We start from the raw sequence: 16,021 nt of genomic DNA on the forward strand, positions 1-16,021 counted from the left end.
ACATATCAGTTGGAAGCGACAGTGGAGGAGAAAGACCATGGTGTATTGGTTGACGAGAGGATAACTATGAGCAGCCAAATGTGATGCGACCATGAAAAAGGCTACTACAATCTTAGGATGCATCAGGCAAGGCACTGGTGGGACCTCATCTAGAGCACTGTCTGCAATTCTTGTCTCCCATGTTTAAGATGAATACAAACTTGAACAGGTGCAGAGAAGGGCTACTAGGATGATCCAAGGAATGGAAAACTTACCTTATGAGCGGAGACTCAAAGAGCTTGGCTTATTTAGCCTAACCAAAATAAGGCTGAGGGGAGATATGATTACTCTCTATAAATATATCAGAAGGAGGAAGAGGAGTTATTTAAATTAAGTGCCAATGTGGACACAAGAACAAATGGTTATAAACCGGCTATCAACAAGTTTAGGTTCGAAATTAGATGAAGGTTTCTAACCACCAGAGGAAAGAAGTTCTGGAACAGCCTTCCAAAGGGAATAGTGGGGACAAAAAAATAAAATAACTGGCTTCAAGACTGATAACTTGATGGAGTATGAGGCGACTGCCCACAATAGCACGTAGCCAATCTGCAACAGCTAGCAGAAAATATCTCTAGTGGCTGGTGATGGGATACTAGATGGGAAGGGCTCTGAGTTACTACAGAGAATTCTTTCCCACGTGTCTGGCTGGTGGGTCTTGCCCCCATGCTTAGGGTTTGACTGCCATATTTGGGGTTGTGAAGGAATTTTCCCCCAGGTCAGATTGATGGAGGCCTTAGGGGGATTTTCACCTTTCTCTGCAGCATGGGGCCTGGGTCACTTGCAGATTTAAACTAGTATAAATGGTGGATTCTCTGTGACTTAAAGTCTTTAAATTATGATTTGAGGATTTCAGAAATTCAGCCAGAGGTTATGGGTAAGGCTCCATGTTTGTCACGGATTCTGTGACTTTCCATCACCTCCGTGACTTCTGCAGCGGCCGGTGCACCTAAGCAGCTCAGGCAGCCCCAGGCCAGGTTCACCAGCCACTGCTGGGGCAGTCTTAGGGGCTCCCCCCGCTTCCCAGCAGTAGGAATTTGGGTGGGGGGGCTCAGGATTGGGGTGCGGTGCTTACCCGCAGCTCCCATTGACCACAGTTCCCAGCCAAAGGGAGCTGCAGAACCGGGGCTTGGGGTGGAGCAGAGGCAGCATGTGGAGCTAGGGTCGCCTCTTCCCAGGAGCCGGGTACGGAGCCTGCTTCAGGCCCCCCAGACTCCTCCCCCAGCACCTGCATCTTCCCCTGTGCTGCACCCCCGAACACTCACGGTGCCCCCCCCAACCAACTGTGGGGGGGCCCCCAGGCCACGCCTCCCACCCCAGCACCCACGGCGCCCCCTCCTGAACCGCCCCTCCCCCCAAGTTTTAGTCAGGGGTATATATAAAAGTCATGGACAAGTCACGGGCTGCAAATTTTTGTTTACTGCCCGTGACTTGTCCATGACTTTTACTAAAAGTACTCGTGATTAAAACATAGCCTTAGTTATGGGTCTATTACAGGAGAGTGTGGGTGAGGTTCTGTGGCCTGCAACGTGCAAGAGGTCAGACCAGATGGTCATGATGGTCCCTTCTGGCGTTAAAGTCTAGGAATCTATTACCAATGTGCTTTAAAAGGTTCTTGTTCAAAATAATAACTTTTTTTTTAAACAGATGATAGCTTCCCTGAGTTCAAATGATGAGAAACTAGTTTCAAGAAAAATGCCCAGAGAGGTCAACTGGTATTGGATGTGAAGTCTTCATAAAACAGCAAAGGAACACTTTGTAATAATATAAATACAGCTATACTAAGTGGCAACAGGATCCGGAAAGGAAAAGAAAAGATCTTTCTGTTTATTTTAGAGAAATAGCAGCAACTTTTAGGAAGGAAAAAGTCTGCATTTAATTTTAGAATGTTGTGTAATTTTAAATTGTAAGCTCTTGAAGTAGAATCATAGAATCATAGAATATCAGGGTTGGAAGGGACCCCAGAAGGTCATCTAGTCCAACCCCCTGCTCAAAGCAGGACCAATTCCCAGTTAAATCATCCCAGCCAGGGCTTTGTCAAGCCTGACCTTAAAAACCTCTAAGGAAGGAGATTCTACCACCTCCCTAGGTAACGCATTCCAGTGTTTCACCACCCTCTTAGTGAAAAAGTTTTTCCTAATATCCAATCTAAGTAGGCACTGGATAAATAAGGTAATGGTACCAGTACACACACACACACACACACACAAAACAGAACCCTTATGGAATTTTAAGTCTGCTGCATGCAGGTAACATGGAATACCAACACAAAGTATAAAAATTAAACTGCACATCATGCATGTAGTAAAACAAGAATTCACAGAATTCAGATTAATAGGGATACATACGCTGAAATGATTGCGGATTCCAAAGTATCAACATTTATACTAAACTTGTGCCAGAAGCAGATTTCCAGTAAATCACAGGCTTATGTACAATTCACAAGAATTTTTCAAGAAGGAACATAGTGTTCTGCACCAAAAAGGCAAACACCGTTTTATTTTATCCCACAACTGAGCTGGATTTGAATGAGGCATATAGTTTGGAGCAGTAATTATAAAACATGAAATGCTGAGAGTCCTATCCTCTACCTTTCTGCTACTTTAAATCAACGTGAACGTAAGGAAATACTATGCTAGAGTACAGCTCACTAAGATCTCATTTTAAAAATAAAAAATGGGCATCTCTAATATAACTGTGTACAATGTGTACAAAGTGATTTTAATGTTCACAGAATATTGGACTTCTTACTGCTCAGCATTTTCAATAATGTGAATATTAAGATATCCGATGTACACATCGGCCCACTGATTACAGCACTGGAAAGCAATACATAAGTTATTGCTTAGGCTATATCAGTGCGCCTTTGATGGCTACAAGTTGTACATGAAAAACTACCCAGAAAGTGTTAAGATCTGATTTATGATTAAATTCTGTAGGTGAAGAAACAAAAGCATTTGAGATTAACTCATACAATGTAAATTAAGAGACTAACCGCCCCAGTTACTATGGCAACATGCCTTTGAGGAATAATTTGGTTTCAAAACTTGTGGCTAGCAACATGGAGATAACATACATGGCTTTGAGCAATAAAAGCTGGTTTCCAGGGCTTTTGATGTCCCGTTTATTGAGGAGCACCAAAGAATTTTGAAGTAAGCAGTAAGCTGTTCTCTTAGCTCAGGGTAAAGCTCTCTATCAACAGACCATCAGTAAAAAGAGGAGAGGAGAAGACTGGGGAAGGGAAATCCACCCTGAGTGGCTGGTAGGCAAGACTGAACACAAAAAAATAATGATGCAGTCAGGATGGGGAAAATGTTAATACAGTTCTCACACTTTAAGCCGTGGGCACCAGAAATATGTTAGACAATGAAATGTACAAATAGTGATCCATTTTAAAAAAAGAGACGTCATTAATGCTTAAGTTTAGCTAAAGAAATATGTTGATTAGTGAAGTGCAAGACAGTGTATGAAGATTACCTGAGGATTTACTCATCTTTGCTGTAAATATAGCAGTAGATTTTTTCTTGTCTTTAACAGAAGCAACTTCTCTCTCAGCTTCTTTCACAAGGGTTTCAGGTTTTCCTATACTGACTACCTCTTTCTCAGTGGACAAACGTGAAACATCAGTAGGCAGTAACACCAACTTGGATCCTTCAGGCACTTCTCTGACCAAAGCCTCTGAGGACTTTATCAAGGCATGAATATTTTCTTCAGCTTTCACTTGCACATTCTTTAAAGACAGATCATGGGGTAGTTCTGGACAAGGTAAGTGACCCGTCTCAGCTTTGAGCACATTAGTAATCTGTTTACTTTCATCTTTGTGCGATATTTCTTTGTCAGTGTTTTTTGTCACAAATTTAGGAGCAGTTTTAGGACTGATTAATGTCATAAAGTCTTCGGTCAGTGGGACTGGAGATGACTCTGTGGGTAAGAGAACTTTGTCTACTATTTTTGGTTCCTTAAAAACAGACATATCATCTGAATCGGCCACAGTACTCAACTCCTCCATTTGAAGAGGAATTTTCCCCTTCTTGGCTATTTCTATAAAAGCTGACTCAGAGGGCAAAGTAGTAGTAGTTATGGAAGATTCCAATTCAGGTTGGAAAGACTCCAAATAGGGTTTGCCAGTAGAATGTAGCAAATCTGTACGTCCTTCCTTACCATCATCATCTGTTACAATCTTGTCAGTATTTTCAACTGATTTATCTTCCACCGTGAGGGATGCAACTACTGGTTCTTTCTGAGGAAGCTCAGGTGTTGGCTGACCACTAAACAAGGCAGTTTTACCAGACTGGGGTGACATCTTTTCAAAGGACTCAATATGTTCGGGCACATGCTGTGAAACACATTCTGTTATTAGTGTCTCTGAATAATCTATAAAGGTTGGAGAAGCAGATTCACTGGAGACCTTTGTTTCTTTAATTAAGTCACAAGCAATCGATATATAAGGAGTCTCTATTTCTTCAGCAACTGCACTACTCTTATGATCAGGTTCTTTTAATACAGCTTCCTCCTTTGCTTCTTGTGCCTGTGTTAATAATACATTCACTGCCTCTTCGTATGGTGGAGATTTCCCAGACTCTTGTTGTACATTCTCATAATCAATGACAGGAGTAAAAGCTTCTGATGGGGAGGCTTCACGCTGCCCAGCAGTAGCATCTGCACCAGCAGCTCCAGTGTTTAATGGGGCTTCCATAACAATATCAGGCAAGACTGGAGATGGGGCAGCTTCAGCTCCTTCAAACGAGGGACAGAGCTGTATCACAGGTTTCAAAGGCTCTTGTGATGACTCAGATGTTTGGACTAAATCTATCTTTGTTTCATAAACAAGTTTTGTACATGTTGCATCATGCATTTCACTTTCATATGCTTCTTGTACTAAATCTGGAGTAAGACCTTCAGACATATTTGCTGCAGTATCAGCAGACTTCTCTGATAAACTATCTGTTTCAGCATAGTCAGCTTCCTGGTTATGCCTGGCTACTACTTCAATACAGGTATCATTCTGTTCTGTGCCAATCTGGGCTTTCATTTCTGCTATTTTTTTCTCATCCGTTTTATTTTCTGACATCTCCTCCTCTAATGGAGAAAGAGTTTTAGCCATATTGTCATCAAATGTTACAGCAGATTCAAATTTAGCACAAGTAATATAAGCTTGTGAAGATTCTTTTATAGCTTCTGGGGTGTTTGGGAAGGAAAGATCTTCATTACTGCTTTCACTTTTGTTTTCAAGATCTTTTTGTATTGTTAGTATCTGAAGTTTATCTGCATCATATTTCTCATCTAAACTGCTTTCTAATTTGCTATCTACCTGACTTCCAACAACCACTTTCAAGCTGCTACCTCCATGGCAAGTATCTTTTACCTCCCATATTGGTTCAAATGGTTTGAAGTCTACATATTCTTCCCTTATAGGAGTGTTTTCTTCGAAAACCACTTTTTCACCATGATCACTGCTATCATATTTCACTTTCTCAGAAGATGCCTCTTCATCATGCTTTCCAAATAAATCAACGGGCACTTCTGGAGATGTATGTTGCTGATGTGCAGGGTTTTTTTCTAGGTTAAACCTTTCTTTACTGTTCTCTAGCAGCTTTTCTTCTATAGTCTGTGATATAATGGCTGCTTCTGCTTTAGCAAATGGGAATTCCATTTCTGAATATTCCATCTCTGGAACATCTCTGGCATTTTTCTCTACAAGAAATGGATTCCTTGCAATTTCTTTATAAGCCTCACTTTCATTTTTGCTGTAAATGCCTCTTGCAGGTAATCCATCTGATAGCATATCAAAGGTTGTGTGCTCTTTAAAGGGATCGGCTGAGAGAGGAGAGAGGGAAGGAAGAGAAGCAGCAGTGTCAAGCAGGACTGCAGTGAAATCCTCTTGGCCAGACGACATAGCGCTACCTGGCTTCTCCTGCAAGTCCATAACTTTTTCTGTGACCATGGACAGAAAGGAAAGTTAGAGAATGCAAGTGTTCTTAAAGTTAATGCAAACTGTATGACAAGTTCAAAATAATATTAGTTATTAAAACATTCCTCTAAAACTATCATAAATATTACTAGCCATTAAAATAAAGTGTGGGTTAGAATATAATGTTATTCTATTTCACATCTTTTAGCAAGCAGGGAAGTATGCAAAAGGTTAGAGAAGCAGCAACTTTATGCAGTGCAAGGATTAGTTAAGATCAAAAAATCAAAGAAGAACAGTATCCAATCCAAGTATCACCAACAAGAATGTTAGGGAACTCTAACCAGGTGTGTGTGTTGGCTGGGAGGTGGGAGGGGAATTGGTCTTATTTTCCCTTTTACAAAAAAAAGATTCAATGGATAGCATATTAGAGGAACGGCCACTGAGTAAATGCTATACCATGGAGTTCATTTTCACATAAAATACTGCAAAAAGTTATTACTGATTAAAGCTTTTGCTAGTCAGTGAGAGCAACTATGCTTTAAAATTTTAACCTGTTAATTGTATCACATGATTTCCTGTATCAAGAGTCCAAGAATCCACAGAGCAGTAGCTTGTTTATAACAGTCACTATCTGCCATCTATGGAAACAAATGCATATTTGAATCTTGAGCAGATAAACTGCAAGCTTAGAATTTGGAAGATAAATGCTATTCTTGGACCCATGCCAACTTTTGGTAAATGCAAACTAGTTGGAAGGAGTTAATGAGGTGACAGTCAAAGTGCAGAATGTATTCTAAGACAAAAGGCTAGCAGAAAGAACTTGCCTGCAGAGGAGTGCATCAGAGGCTCAGATGCAGCAGGAAGAGCAAAAAGGGTCTCATCTGAAAAACAAATACATAGAACCTCAGCAGAAATAAATGAAGGCTAGGTAGTTTGAAAAGAAGAGTAAGCAAGCAAGTATTCAGTTCACAATCAGTAACAATGTGTAACTAGTATTTACATCCACATTAGAAACCACAGGACTATACACAAACCAGAAAGTATGGTGTCTCTGAATTCAAAATTCTCCATTTTATCATGAGGGCGTTACTAAGGCTACATATGCTTCCCCATACCCCAAGCCAGGAGCTCGTTCTAAGACAGAGCAGTAAACTACAGCAATTAGTCTTCATTCTTAATTGTCCAAGCATCCATGATAAACTAGTACTCCTTGGGGAATTCTGAGCCACTGTCCATGCAGAATTTGTGCAGTAATTAATGTTGTGCACGCAGAATTTCCTTTTCCCCACAGAATTCCCACAAAAATGGGCTACAGAGCTGCTGGCCACCACTCAGGGCCGCTGAACCCAGCAGATAAAAGACACTGCCGTGGGAGGGGGAGGAGGAGGAGGAGCTGGAGGGTTCCCGGCAGCTGCAGTTCTCAGCACGCCCTGAAAGAAGTGGGCAGCGTGCAGGAAACTCCACACAAGGCCAGGATGCAGCATCAGGCTTCCTGGCTCTGGGGGTTAGAGGGTGAAGGTGTCTGGGGTGGGGTGGGCTCCACAGCTGGGCTCTGGGGGGGAGGGGATGTGAGTGTCTGGGCTGGGGGAGGGCCCACAGCTGAGCTCTGGGGGATAGGGTGTGCATGTGAGTGTCTAGGTCGGGGGTTCTGCAGGTGGGCTCTGGAGGATGAGAGGGTACAAGTGTCTGGGCTGGGAGGGCCCTGCAGCTAGGCTCTGGGTGTGGTGGGGGTAGTGAGTGCGGGTGTCTGGGCTGGGGGACTGCCACACAGCTGGGCTCGGGGGGGGGGGGGGGAATGCAGGTGTCTGGCCTTCCTGCTGGGCTCTGACAAATAAAATATGCAGAATTTTGCAGAATTTTAAAATATTGTGTGCAGAATTTTTAGTTTTTTGGTGCAGAATTCCCCCAGGAGTATACTAAAGCAGAGGTTCTCCAACCGGGGTCCATGGACCCCTCAGGGTCAGTAAGGATACTCCAGGGGGTCCACAAGTCATGTCCAGGGCCACTGGCCCCACTGATCAACTCCTCCCCTGCCCTCCCAGTGCCTCCTGCACGCTGCGGAACACCTGTTCCATGGTGTGCAGGAGGTGCTGGGAGGGAGGGGAAGGAGCGGGGATGGGGCACAATCAGGGGAGGGAGCAGAAAGAGGCAGAGAAGAGATGGGGTAAGGGGTCTTGGGGGGGAGGGCCTGGGGCTGAGCGGTACCCCCAGGGAAAATCAGAAGCCGGCTTGGGCATCCGCAAAAATTTTTAAATCAAAATGTGGGTCCTCGGGTTGCTAAAGTTTGAGAGCCACTGTACTAGACTCCTAACAATATAAAAGAACAAATTACCTAGAGCTGACACCGCCATGCTGTCCTTAGTTTACCCATTGTACCCACGTGTCACAGAAAGATGACTAATCTTGCAACATTCAAGTACAAGATAGGAATTTAAAGGGAAGCCTTCAAGTTAAAGCTGCTATAGGACATTAAAGATAGGAAATGCAAAAAATATAATGTAGTTAACTTAATTTTAATATTTAAATTATCCCAATTACACACTTAATTTCCCATCTCATTGAGATAAGCAGGGTAGAAGGGTTGCTATTATTTGTTTAAAAACAACTTTTCTGAATGGCTAAGTTTACAGAAACACACACTAAGTTCTCCTAAAAAGCAGGCTGCAAGACAATGTAAACGGTCTTTTGTTGCTTTGTTTTTAATCTGGGTAATTCCCAGAGATCTTCATGGTGCTTCCTAGCAACATCACAAAATATCAGAAGTCTTATTGTAAGCTACAGCATCTATGATGTCACATAACAATGCATTACAAGATATCTTCAGTGAACTAGGAAGTACTAAAGAGTTGTACAGAGGTGTCCACCTTTAAATGAATTTTATAATCTGCAGGATATTTCAAGATACAGAAAAACATTACAGAGAGGCTCCAAAATAATGAATTCTGCAATTTCATCCATATGATTTTCTTCAGTTCCTGATAATATGTTAGTATAATTTATTTGGAAGAACTTTCCGAGGAGTTTCTGTATAATATTTACACACTGGCTGTCCAACTAAGAATCTGAGCACAACACATAAGCCAGATTCAATGTACAATGTGGCATGTAAAAAGGTGCAAAACATGTTCAATGCGTAGCAAACAAATGAAAAAAAAAATCACTTCTATCATTCAGCCAATTTTTGCCAAAGCTGGTTGTACAAGTAGCTTAAAATGAACACTGTTCACATGCCAAATTTCAAAGTTCAGCCAATTTAGTTTTATGAAATAAATGTCTTTTCTTTTTAAAAGAAAAAATTAGGGGTTGGGGTTTTTTACACTTCTAGAACTAAAATGGCTAAAAGGATTTGCTCAAACTCTTTATCCTAACGTTCATTTTAGCAACCACTAGTAGAAAATTTCAACCCTAATTCAGAACATGTGAAAGCAATGTTCTAATTGAAACTCTGTAACACTAACTATGGCAGATACTATTAAGTGACTATTCTAATACAGACTAGATACTCTCACTGGACACTAGTCAGCATGCAGTACTGCAGGTCATAAAAGAACAAGTGTATTACTGGCTGAGATTCTATGGCTTGTGTTATGCAATCCTCTTGGCGAGACGACATAGTGCAAGAGGTCAAACTAGATAATCGCCAACCAAGCAAAGGAAGGTCTAACACTCAGTGCAACTACATTCCTCTATCAGTAACAATAATTTTGGAAAGCTGCATGCCATCAACTTCAAATTTTCAGGTTATGTTTTATGCATCAGTGATCACAAGCCTATTGATTTGGCACAAACCAGAACACCCCGGAAAAACCCAGTTCACATCAAAAACAGATGCAGGTGGTCCTCTAGAGGACTCTCTTTGCAGTACTATGCTGCTAACTCTACATATCAGAGGCAGCAGCTCAGCTTCCTGAAGCCTGGACTCTATCAGAAATAAAAAGGAAGGTTTGTGGGGGGAAAGGAATGAGGACCCAGAGAGGGGAAGTGGAGGTGGAAGGGGTTCAAGTCAAACACACTCTTTTTAAAATGAGAAGTCCCAGTCTTATTAATCTCTCCTCATATGGAAGCCGTTCCATAACCCTAATAATTTTTGTTGCCCTTTTCTGAACCTTTTCCAATTCCAGTATATCTTTTTGAGATGGGGCAACCACATCTGCACACAGTATTCAAGATGTGGAAGTACCATGGATTTATATAGAGGCAATATGATTTTTTCTCTCCTATTATTTATCACTTTCTTAATGATTCCCAGCATTCTGTTTGCTTTTTTGACTGCCGCTGCATTGAGTGGATGTTTTCAGAGCACTATCCACAATGACTCCAAGATCTCTTTCTTGAGTGGTAACGGCTAATTTAGACCCCATCATTTTATATGTATAGTTGGGATTATGCTTTCCAATGTGCATTACTTTGCATTTATCAACATTGAATTTCATCTGCCATTTTGTTGCCCAATCACCCAGTTTTGTGAGATCCTTTTGTCGCTCTTCGCAGTCTGCCTGGGACTTAACTATCTTGAGTAGTTTTGTATCATCTGCAAATTTTGCCACCTCACTGTTTACCCCTTTTCCCAGATCATTTATGAATATGTTGAATAGGACTGGTCCCAGAACAGACCCCTGGGGGACACCACTATTTACCTCTCTCCATTCCGAGAACTGACCATTTATACCTACCCTTTGTTTCCTATCTTTTAACCAGTTACCAATCTACGAGACCACCTTCCCTCTTATCCCATGGCAGCTTACTTTGCGTAAGGGAATTTGGTGAGAGGCTGGTGGTTCTCCTCCTCTAAGGCACACCAAACCAGCCAAACAGAGAGGACTTCGGTTTTACCCCACTAGCTAACCATAAGTCATACAAGCAATTCCCTTAGACACTCCAGTTTCCCAGTATCACCACCAGTGCCACTCGTTATGGGGACGAATGGTTATGAAGTCAATACCCCAGTAAAAGAAAAAAGGTTCTCCCGATCCCAAGCCCCAGACCCAGATCAATATACAAGTCAGATCTTACCCACAAATCACGCTGTTGCCAATCCTTTAGAATCTAAAATCTAAAGGTTGATTTAGAAAAGAAAGAAATATAGATGAGAGCTAAGACTGGTTAAATGGAATCAATTACATACAGTAATGGCAAAGTTCTTGGTTCAGGCTTGTAGCAGTGATGGAATAAACTGCAGGTTCAAATGAAGTCTCTGGAGTCCATCCACAGCTGGGATGGGTCATTCAGTCCTTTGTTCAGAGCTTCAGTTTGCAGCAAAGTTCCTCCAGAAGCAAGAAGCAGGACTGAAGAAAAAATTGAGGGGTTTCCAGGGCCTTTTATATTCTCTCTCTTGTGGGCGGAAACCCCTTGGTTTTCCTGTGCAAAATCACAGCAACAAGATGGAGTTTGGAGTCACATGTCCATGCATCACTCAGTTCTTCACAGGCCGACGCCATTGTTTATATGTTAGTTTGAACCAGAGGTCGGCAACCTTTCAGAAGTGGTGTGCCAAGTCTTCATTTATTCATTCTAATTTAAGGTTTCGTGTGCCAGTATTACATTTTAACGTTTTTTAGACGGTCTCTTTCTATAAGTCTATAATATATAACTAAACTATTGTTGTATGTAAAGTAAATAAGGTTTTAAAAATGTTTAAGAAGCTTCAATTAAATTAAAATGCAGAGCCTCCCGGCCCGGTGGTCAGGACCAGGGCAGTGTGTGTGCCACTGAAAATCAGCTCACGTGCCGCCTTCGGCGATCGTGCCATAGGTTGCCTACCCCTGGTTTGAACGTTCCCAGGAAAGCTCACATGTGGATTGGCATCTCCCAAAGTTCATTGTCAGTTAAGTGTTTTTTGATTGGGCACTTACTGAGAATAGTCCTTTCCCAAGAAGCGGACCAAATCCTTCATTGAGGCTACTTAGAATCAAAACACATTGAGATACAAGTACGTAGCCAATATTCATAACTTCAACTACAAAAATGATACACACATGATACACAATGATACATGGCAGAGGGGCATTGCTGGCACATGATGGCATATATCACATTGGTGGATGTGCAGGTGAACGAGCCTCTGATAGTGTGGCTGATGTTATTAGGCCCCGTGATGGTGTCCCCTGAATAGATATGTGGGCACAGTTGGCAACGGGCTTGTTGCAAGGATAGGTTCCTGGGTTAGTGGTTCTGTTGTGTGGTATACATGCCATGCTATACATGGTATATATGCCATCATGTGCCAGCAATGCCCCTCTGCCACGTACATTGGTCAAACTGGACAGTCTCTATGTAAAAGAATAAATAGACACAAATCAGAGGTCAAGAATTATAACATTCATAAACTAGTCTGAGAACACTTCAATCTCTCTGGTCACACGATTACAGACATGAAAGTTGCGATATTACAACAAAAAAACTTCAAATCCAGACTCCAGCAAGAGACTGTTGAATTGGAATTCATTTGCAAATTGGATACAATTAACTTAGGCTTAAATAGAGACTGGGAGTGGCTAAGTCATTATGCAAGGTAACCTATTTCCCCTTGTTTTTTCCTACCCTCCTCCTGTCAGACGTTCTTGTTAAACCCTGGATTTGTGCTGGAAATGGCCCACCTTGATTATCATACACATTGGAAGGAGAGTGGTCACTTTAGATAAGCTATTACCAGCAGGAGAGTGGGGTGGGGGGAGGTATTTTTTCATGCTTTGTGTGTATAAAAAGATCTTCTACACTTTCCACAGTATGCATCCGATGAAGTGAGCTGTAGCACACGAAAGCTTATGCTCAAATAAATTGGTTAGTCTCTAAGGTGCCACAAGTACTCCTTTTCTTTTTGCGAATACAGACTAACACGGCTGTTACTCTGAAACCTATGGTATAGTTTGATTCATTTACGATTTTTACTTCATTTGATTCTATGCTTTCTTTCACATATAATACCACTCCCCCACCAGCACGACCTGTTCTGTCATTCAGATATATTATGTACCCTGTTATTACAGTATCCCTTTGATTATCCTCATTACACCAAGTTTCTGTGATGCCTATTATATCAATAGCCTCATTTAATACAAGTCACTCTAGTTCACCCATTTTATTATTTAGACTTCTAGCATTGGTATATAAGCACTTTAAAAACTTGTCTCCTTTTAACTGTCTGGCACTACACAATATAATTGAATGGAACTCTTTTTTATTTTACTGTTTCTGATCAGACCCTGTATTTTATCATTTTCCATCCTCTCGTCCTCACTAGGACATAGAGATTCTCTATTAATAGATCCTCCCCTAAGGGATGTCTGAACCACCTGCTCCTCAGCACCTGTCAGCTTTCCCCCAGCCCTTAGTTTAAAAACTGCTCTACGACCTTTTTAACGTTAAGTGCCAGCAATCTTGTTCCATTTTGGTTTAGGTGGAGCCCATCCTTTCTGTATAGGCTACCCCTTTCCAAAAGTTTCCCCAGTTCCTAATAAATATAAACCCCTCCTCCCTACACCATCGTCTCATCTAGGCATTGAGACTCTGCAGTTCTGCTCGTCTAACTGGCCCTACATGTGGAACTGGGAGCATCTCAGAGAATGCTACCATGGAGGTCCTGGACTTCAATCTCTTTCCTAGCAGCCTAAATTTAGCCTCCAGGACCTCTCTCCTATCCTTCCCTATGTCATTGGTACCTACATGTACCAAGACTACCAGCTCCTCCCCAGCACTACACATAAGTCTATCTAGATGTCTCGAGAGATCCGCAACCTCTGCGCCAGGCAGGCAAGTCACCATGCGGTTCTCCCGGTCATCGCAAACCAGCTATCTATGTTTCTAATGATTGAATCACCCATTACTAATACCTGTCTTTTTCTAATAGCTGGCGTTCCCTTCCCCTGGAAAGGTATCGTCAGGATGAGAGGATACCACATCATCATCTGGAAGGAGGGTCCCAACTATGGGATTGTTTCCCTCTGCTCCAGTTTGATGTTCTCCTTCCCTGGGACTTTCATCCTCCTCAGCAGCACAGAGGCTGTCAGACCAGTGGTGGGACCATTCTACTGTGTCCCAGAAAGTCTCATCTATGTACCTCTCTGTCTCCCTCAGCTCTTCCAGTTCAGCCACCCTGGTCTCCAAAGCCCGTACACGGTCTCTGAGTACAGGAGCTCCTTGCACCGAATGCACACACATATGCCACTGCCTATAGGGCAGGTACATGCTGCATTGGGTGCAATAAACTGGGTAGCCCCCACTCTGTTGCTGGACTTCTCCCTGCATTTTCTTTTTACTCCAGCTGGTTCCTTTATTGTTTTGTTTATATCAAGGGGATGTTTTTGGCTTTTAAGTTTAAAGAATGTTGAGTTCTAGCCCCTGCTCACACTCCCCCTGTAAACTCCCTCGCCAAACTCCCCTGTTAGCCGCTCCTGGTCGCGAGCTCCTCTGGTCGCTTAGGAGCAGACTTTTTAAAGCCCTGGTCTCGGAGTAGCCCCGCCCCCTGGTTAAGGGTTGATAGGTGCTAAGAGGCTTAGGGATCACAGTTTTTCACCAAGAAAGTTAATAGGAAACAAGGTACAATAAACATTGACATCTTCAAGAGAAAAAGGAGTTGAATGTCCAAGACAGAACAAAAATTATTTTGACAACGTCTTTGTTTTTCCAGAGGGTCCTAGCCAGCAGAGAAAGGAAAGAAGGGGATACTACCATGCCCTTCAACAGAAGGGAACCCATATGGGTAAAATCCTCCATCCTCAGCTTTGGATCTGGAAACCAAAATTGATGGACCCTAACTAGGAAGGAGAAGTCACCTTTGAAAATTTTTCCTTCATCAGTTTTTTTTTTATCCTTCATCAGTTTATTCTAAACTTTTCATTAGTATAAATGGACATTAAATGAATATTTTTCTATGCAAGAATCTCATGACAAAAAAACAAGAGCATAATCTGAAAGCTGTCCAAAAAAAAAGACTTGTCTGCAAAGGGAGTCATTCTTGGAATAGCTACATCTGGACGCTTTTATTCTTATTTGTTCTGTAATAAGCACATTCACACAAGGTGTTAATCAGGAATACTTAATTTATTCTGAATTTACTTTCATGTGTAGACAAAGCCTACATTCAATTTAAATGATTTCCCATTGTGATACAACTACTACAATTACCACATTGTACCAAAGTGTTTAAGGAATACAAAATAAAGAACACAATTAGATACTTAAGTATCACTTTGCAACTCTGCAATCAGTAATTGGATTTTTTCCATTAACTGAAGCCATATTTAGGCTATGTCTACACTATAGACGTTAAAGCAGCACAGCTGTTCCACTGCAGCTGCACTGCTGTAAGGTCTCCCATGTAGCCACTCCAGGCTGATGGGAGAGAGCTCTCCTGCCGACATAATTAAACCACCCCAAAGGAGCAGTGGTAGCTATGTAGGTGGGAGAGAGCTTTCCCGCCGACAGCACTGTTCACACCGGCGCTTTAGTCAGCAAAACTTATGTCAGTCAGGAGCATATTTTTTCAGCCCCCTGACCGACAAAAGTTTTGCCAACAAGTGCTAGTACAGACAATGCCTTCGTCAAGCTGTAGTTTAGAAGACCCAGCTGTCAACTTACTTGCTGATAAGCAATTGGGAAGAGTCTTTATCGATTTAAAAACAACGGATATAAGTTGGTCACATAAGTCAAGAAAGCTAGTAAGACAGCTAATGGAAAAAAAAATCTCTGCAGACCTTCTATCGGGAACTAAGTAACATTTCTTCAAGAAGCAGATATCTTCACCCTCCATTTGTTGAAGGCTACATATGAAGTATTTCAAAGCCCTTAAACCATCTAATAAGAACACCTGGCAGAGTAAAAACCCAAGGTTCTCTCACTAACTGAACTTTGGACAAGTTACTAAAGGTTTCCTTTGACACAGCTTTCCCACCTGTAAAATGAAACTCAGATCCACCTTGTGAAGTGCTTTCAGAACCTTGGATGAAATGAATTGCAAGCTGCTATAACAGTGAAGATCAATAAAGTTTTATATGTAAAAAGAAACCGTAGTTTTGACATATTGAGGATATCAGTTAAAGCTAGATGTAGTCAGATGTGTTAAAAGGATCCATGAAC

General features: G+C 41.9%; 1 protein-coding gene across 3 annotated transcripts in view; it reads right to left on the bottom strand.

Annotated features, from left to right (window-relative positions):
- Nucleotides 1-16,021, bottom strand: part of RTN4 (reticulon 4) — a 56,081-nt gene that overhangs the window by 32,825 nt on the left and 7,235 nt on the right. Inside the window, exons 2-3 of one of the 3 annotated variants that reach the window (XM_084623377.1) lie at nt 6,772-6,828; nt 3,514-5,970 (exon numbers count right to left, since the gene is read on the bottom strand). The exons of the other annotated variants lie outside the window; for them this stretch is intronic. Coding sequence (XP_084479503.1) covers nt 3,514-5,970; nt 6,772-6,828 — 2,514 coding nt within the window. The remainder of the gene's footprint in view (nt 1-3,513; nt 5,971-6,771; nt 6,829-16,021) is intronic. 3 annotated transcript variants of the gene reach the window in all.

Source organism: Lepidochelys olivacea (genome assembly GCF_965140295.1).
Source record: "Lepidochelys olivacea isolate rLepOli2 genome assembly, chromosome: 3".
NCBI classification, from domain to species: Eukaryota; Metazoa; Chordata; order Testudines; family Cheloniidae; genus Lepidochelys; species Lepidochelys olivacea.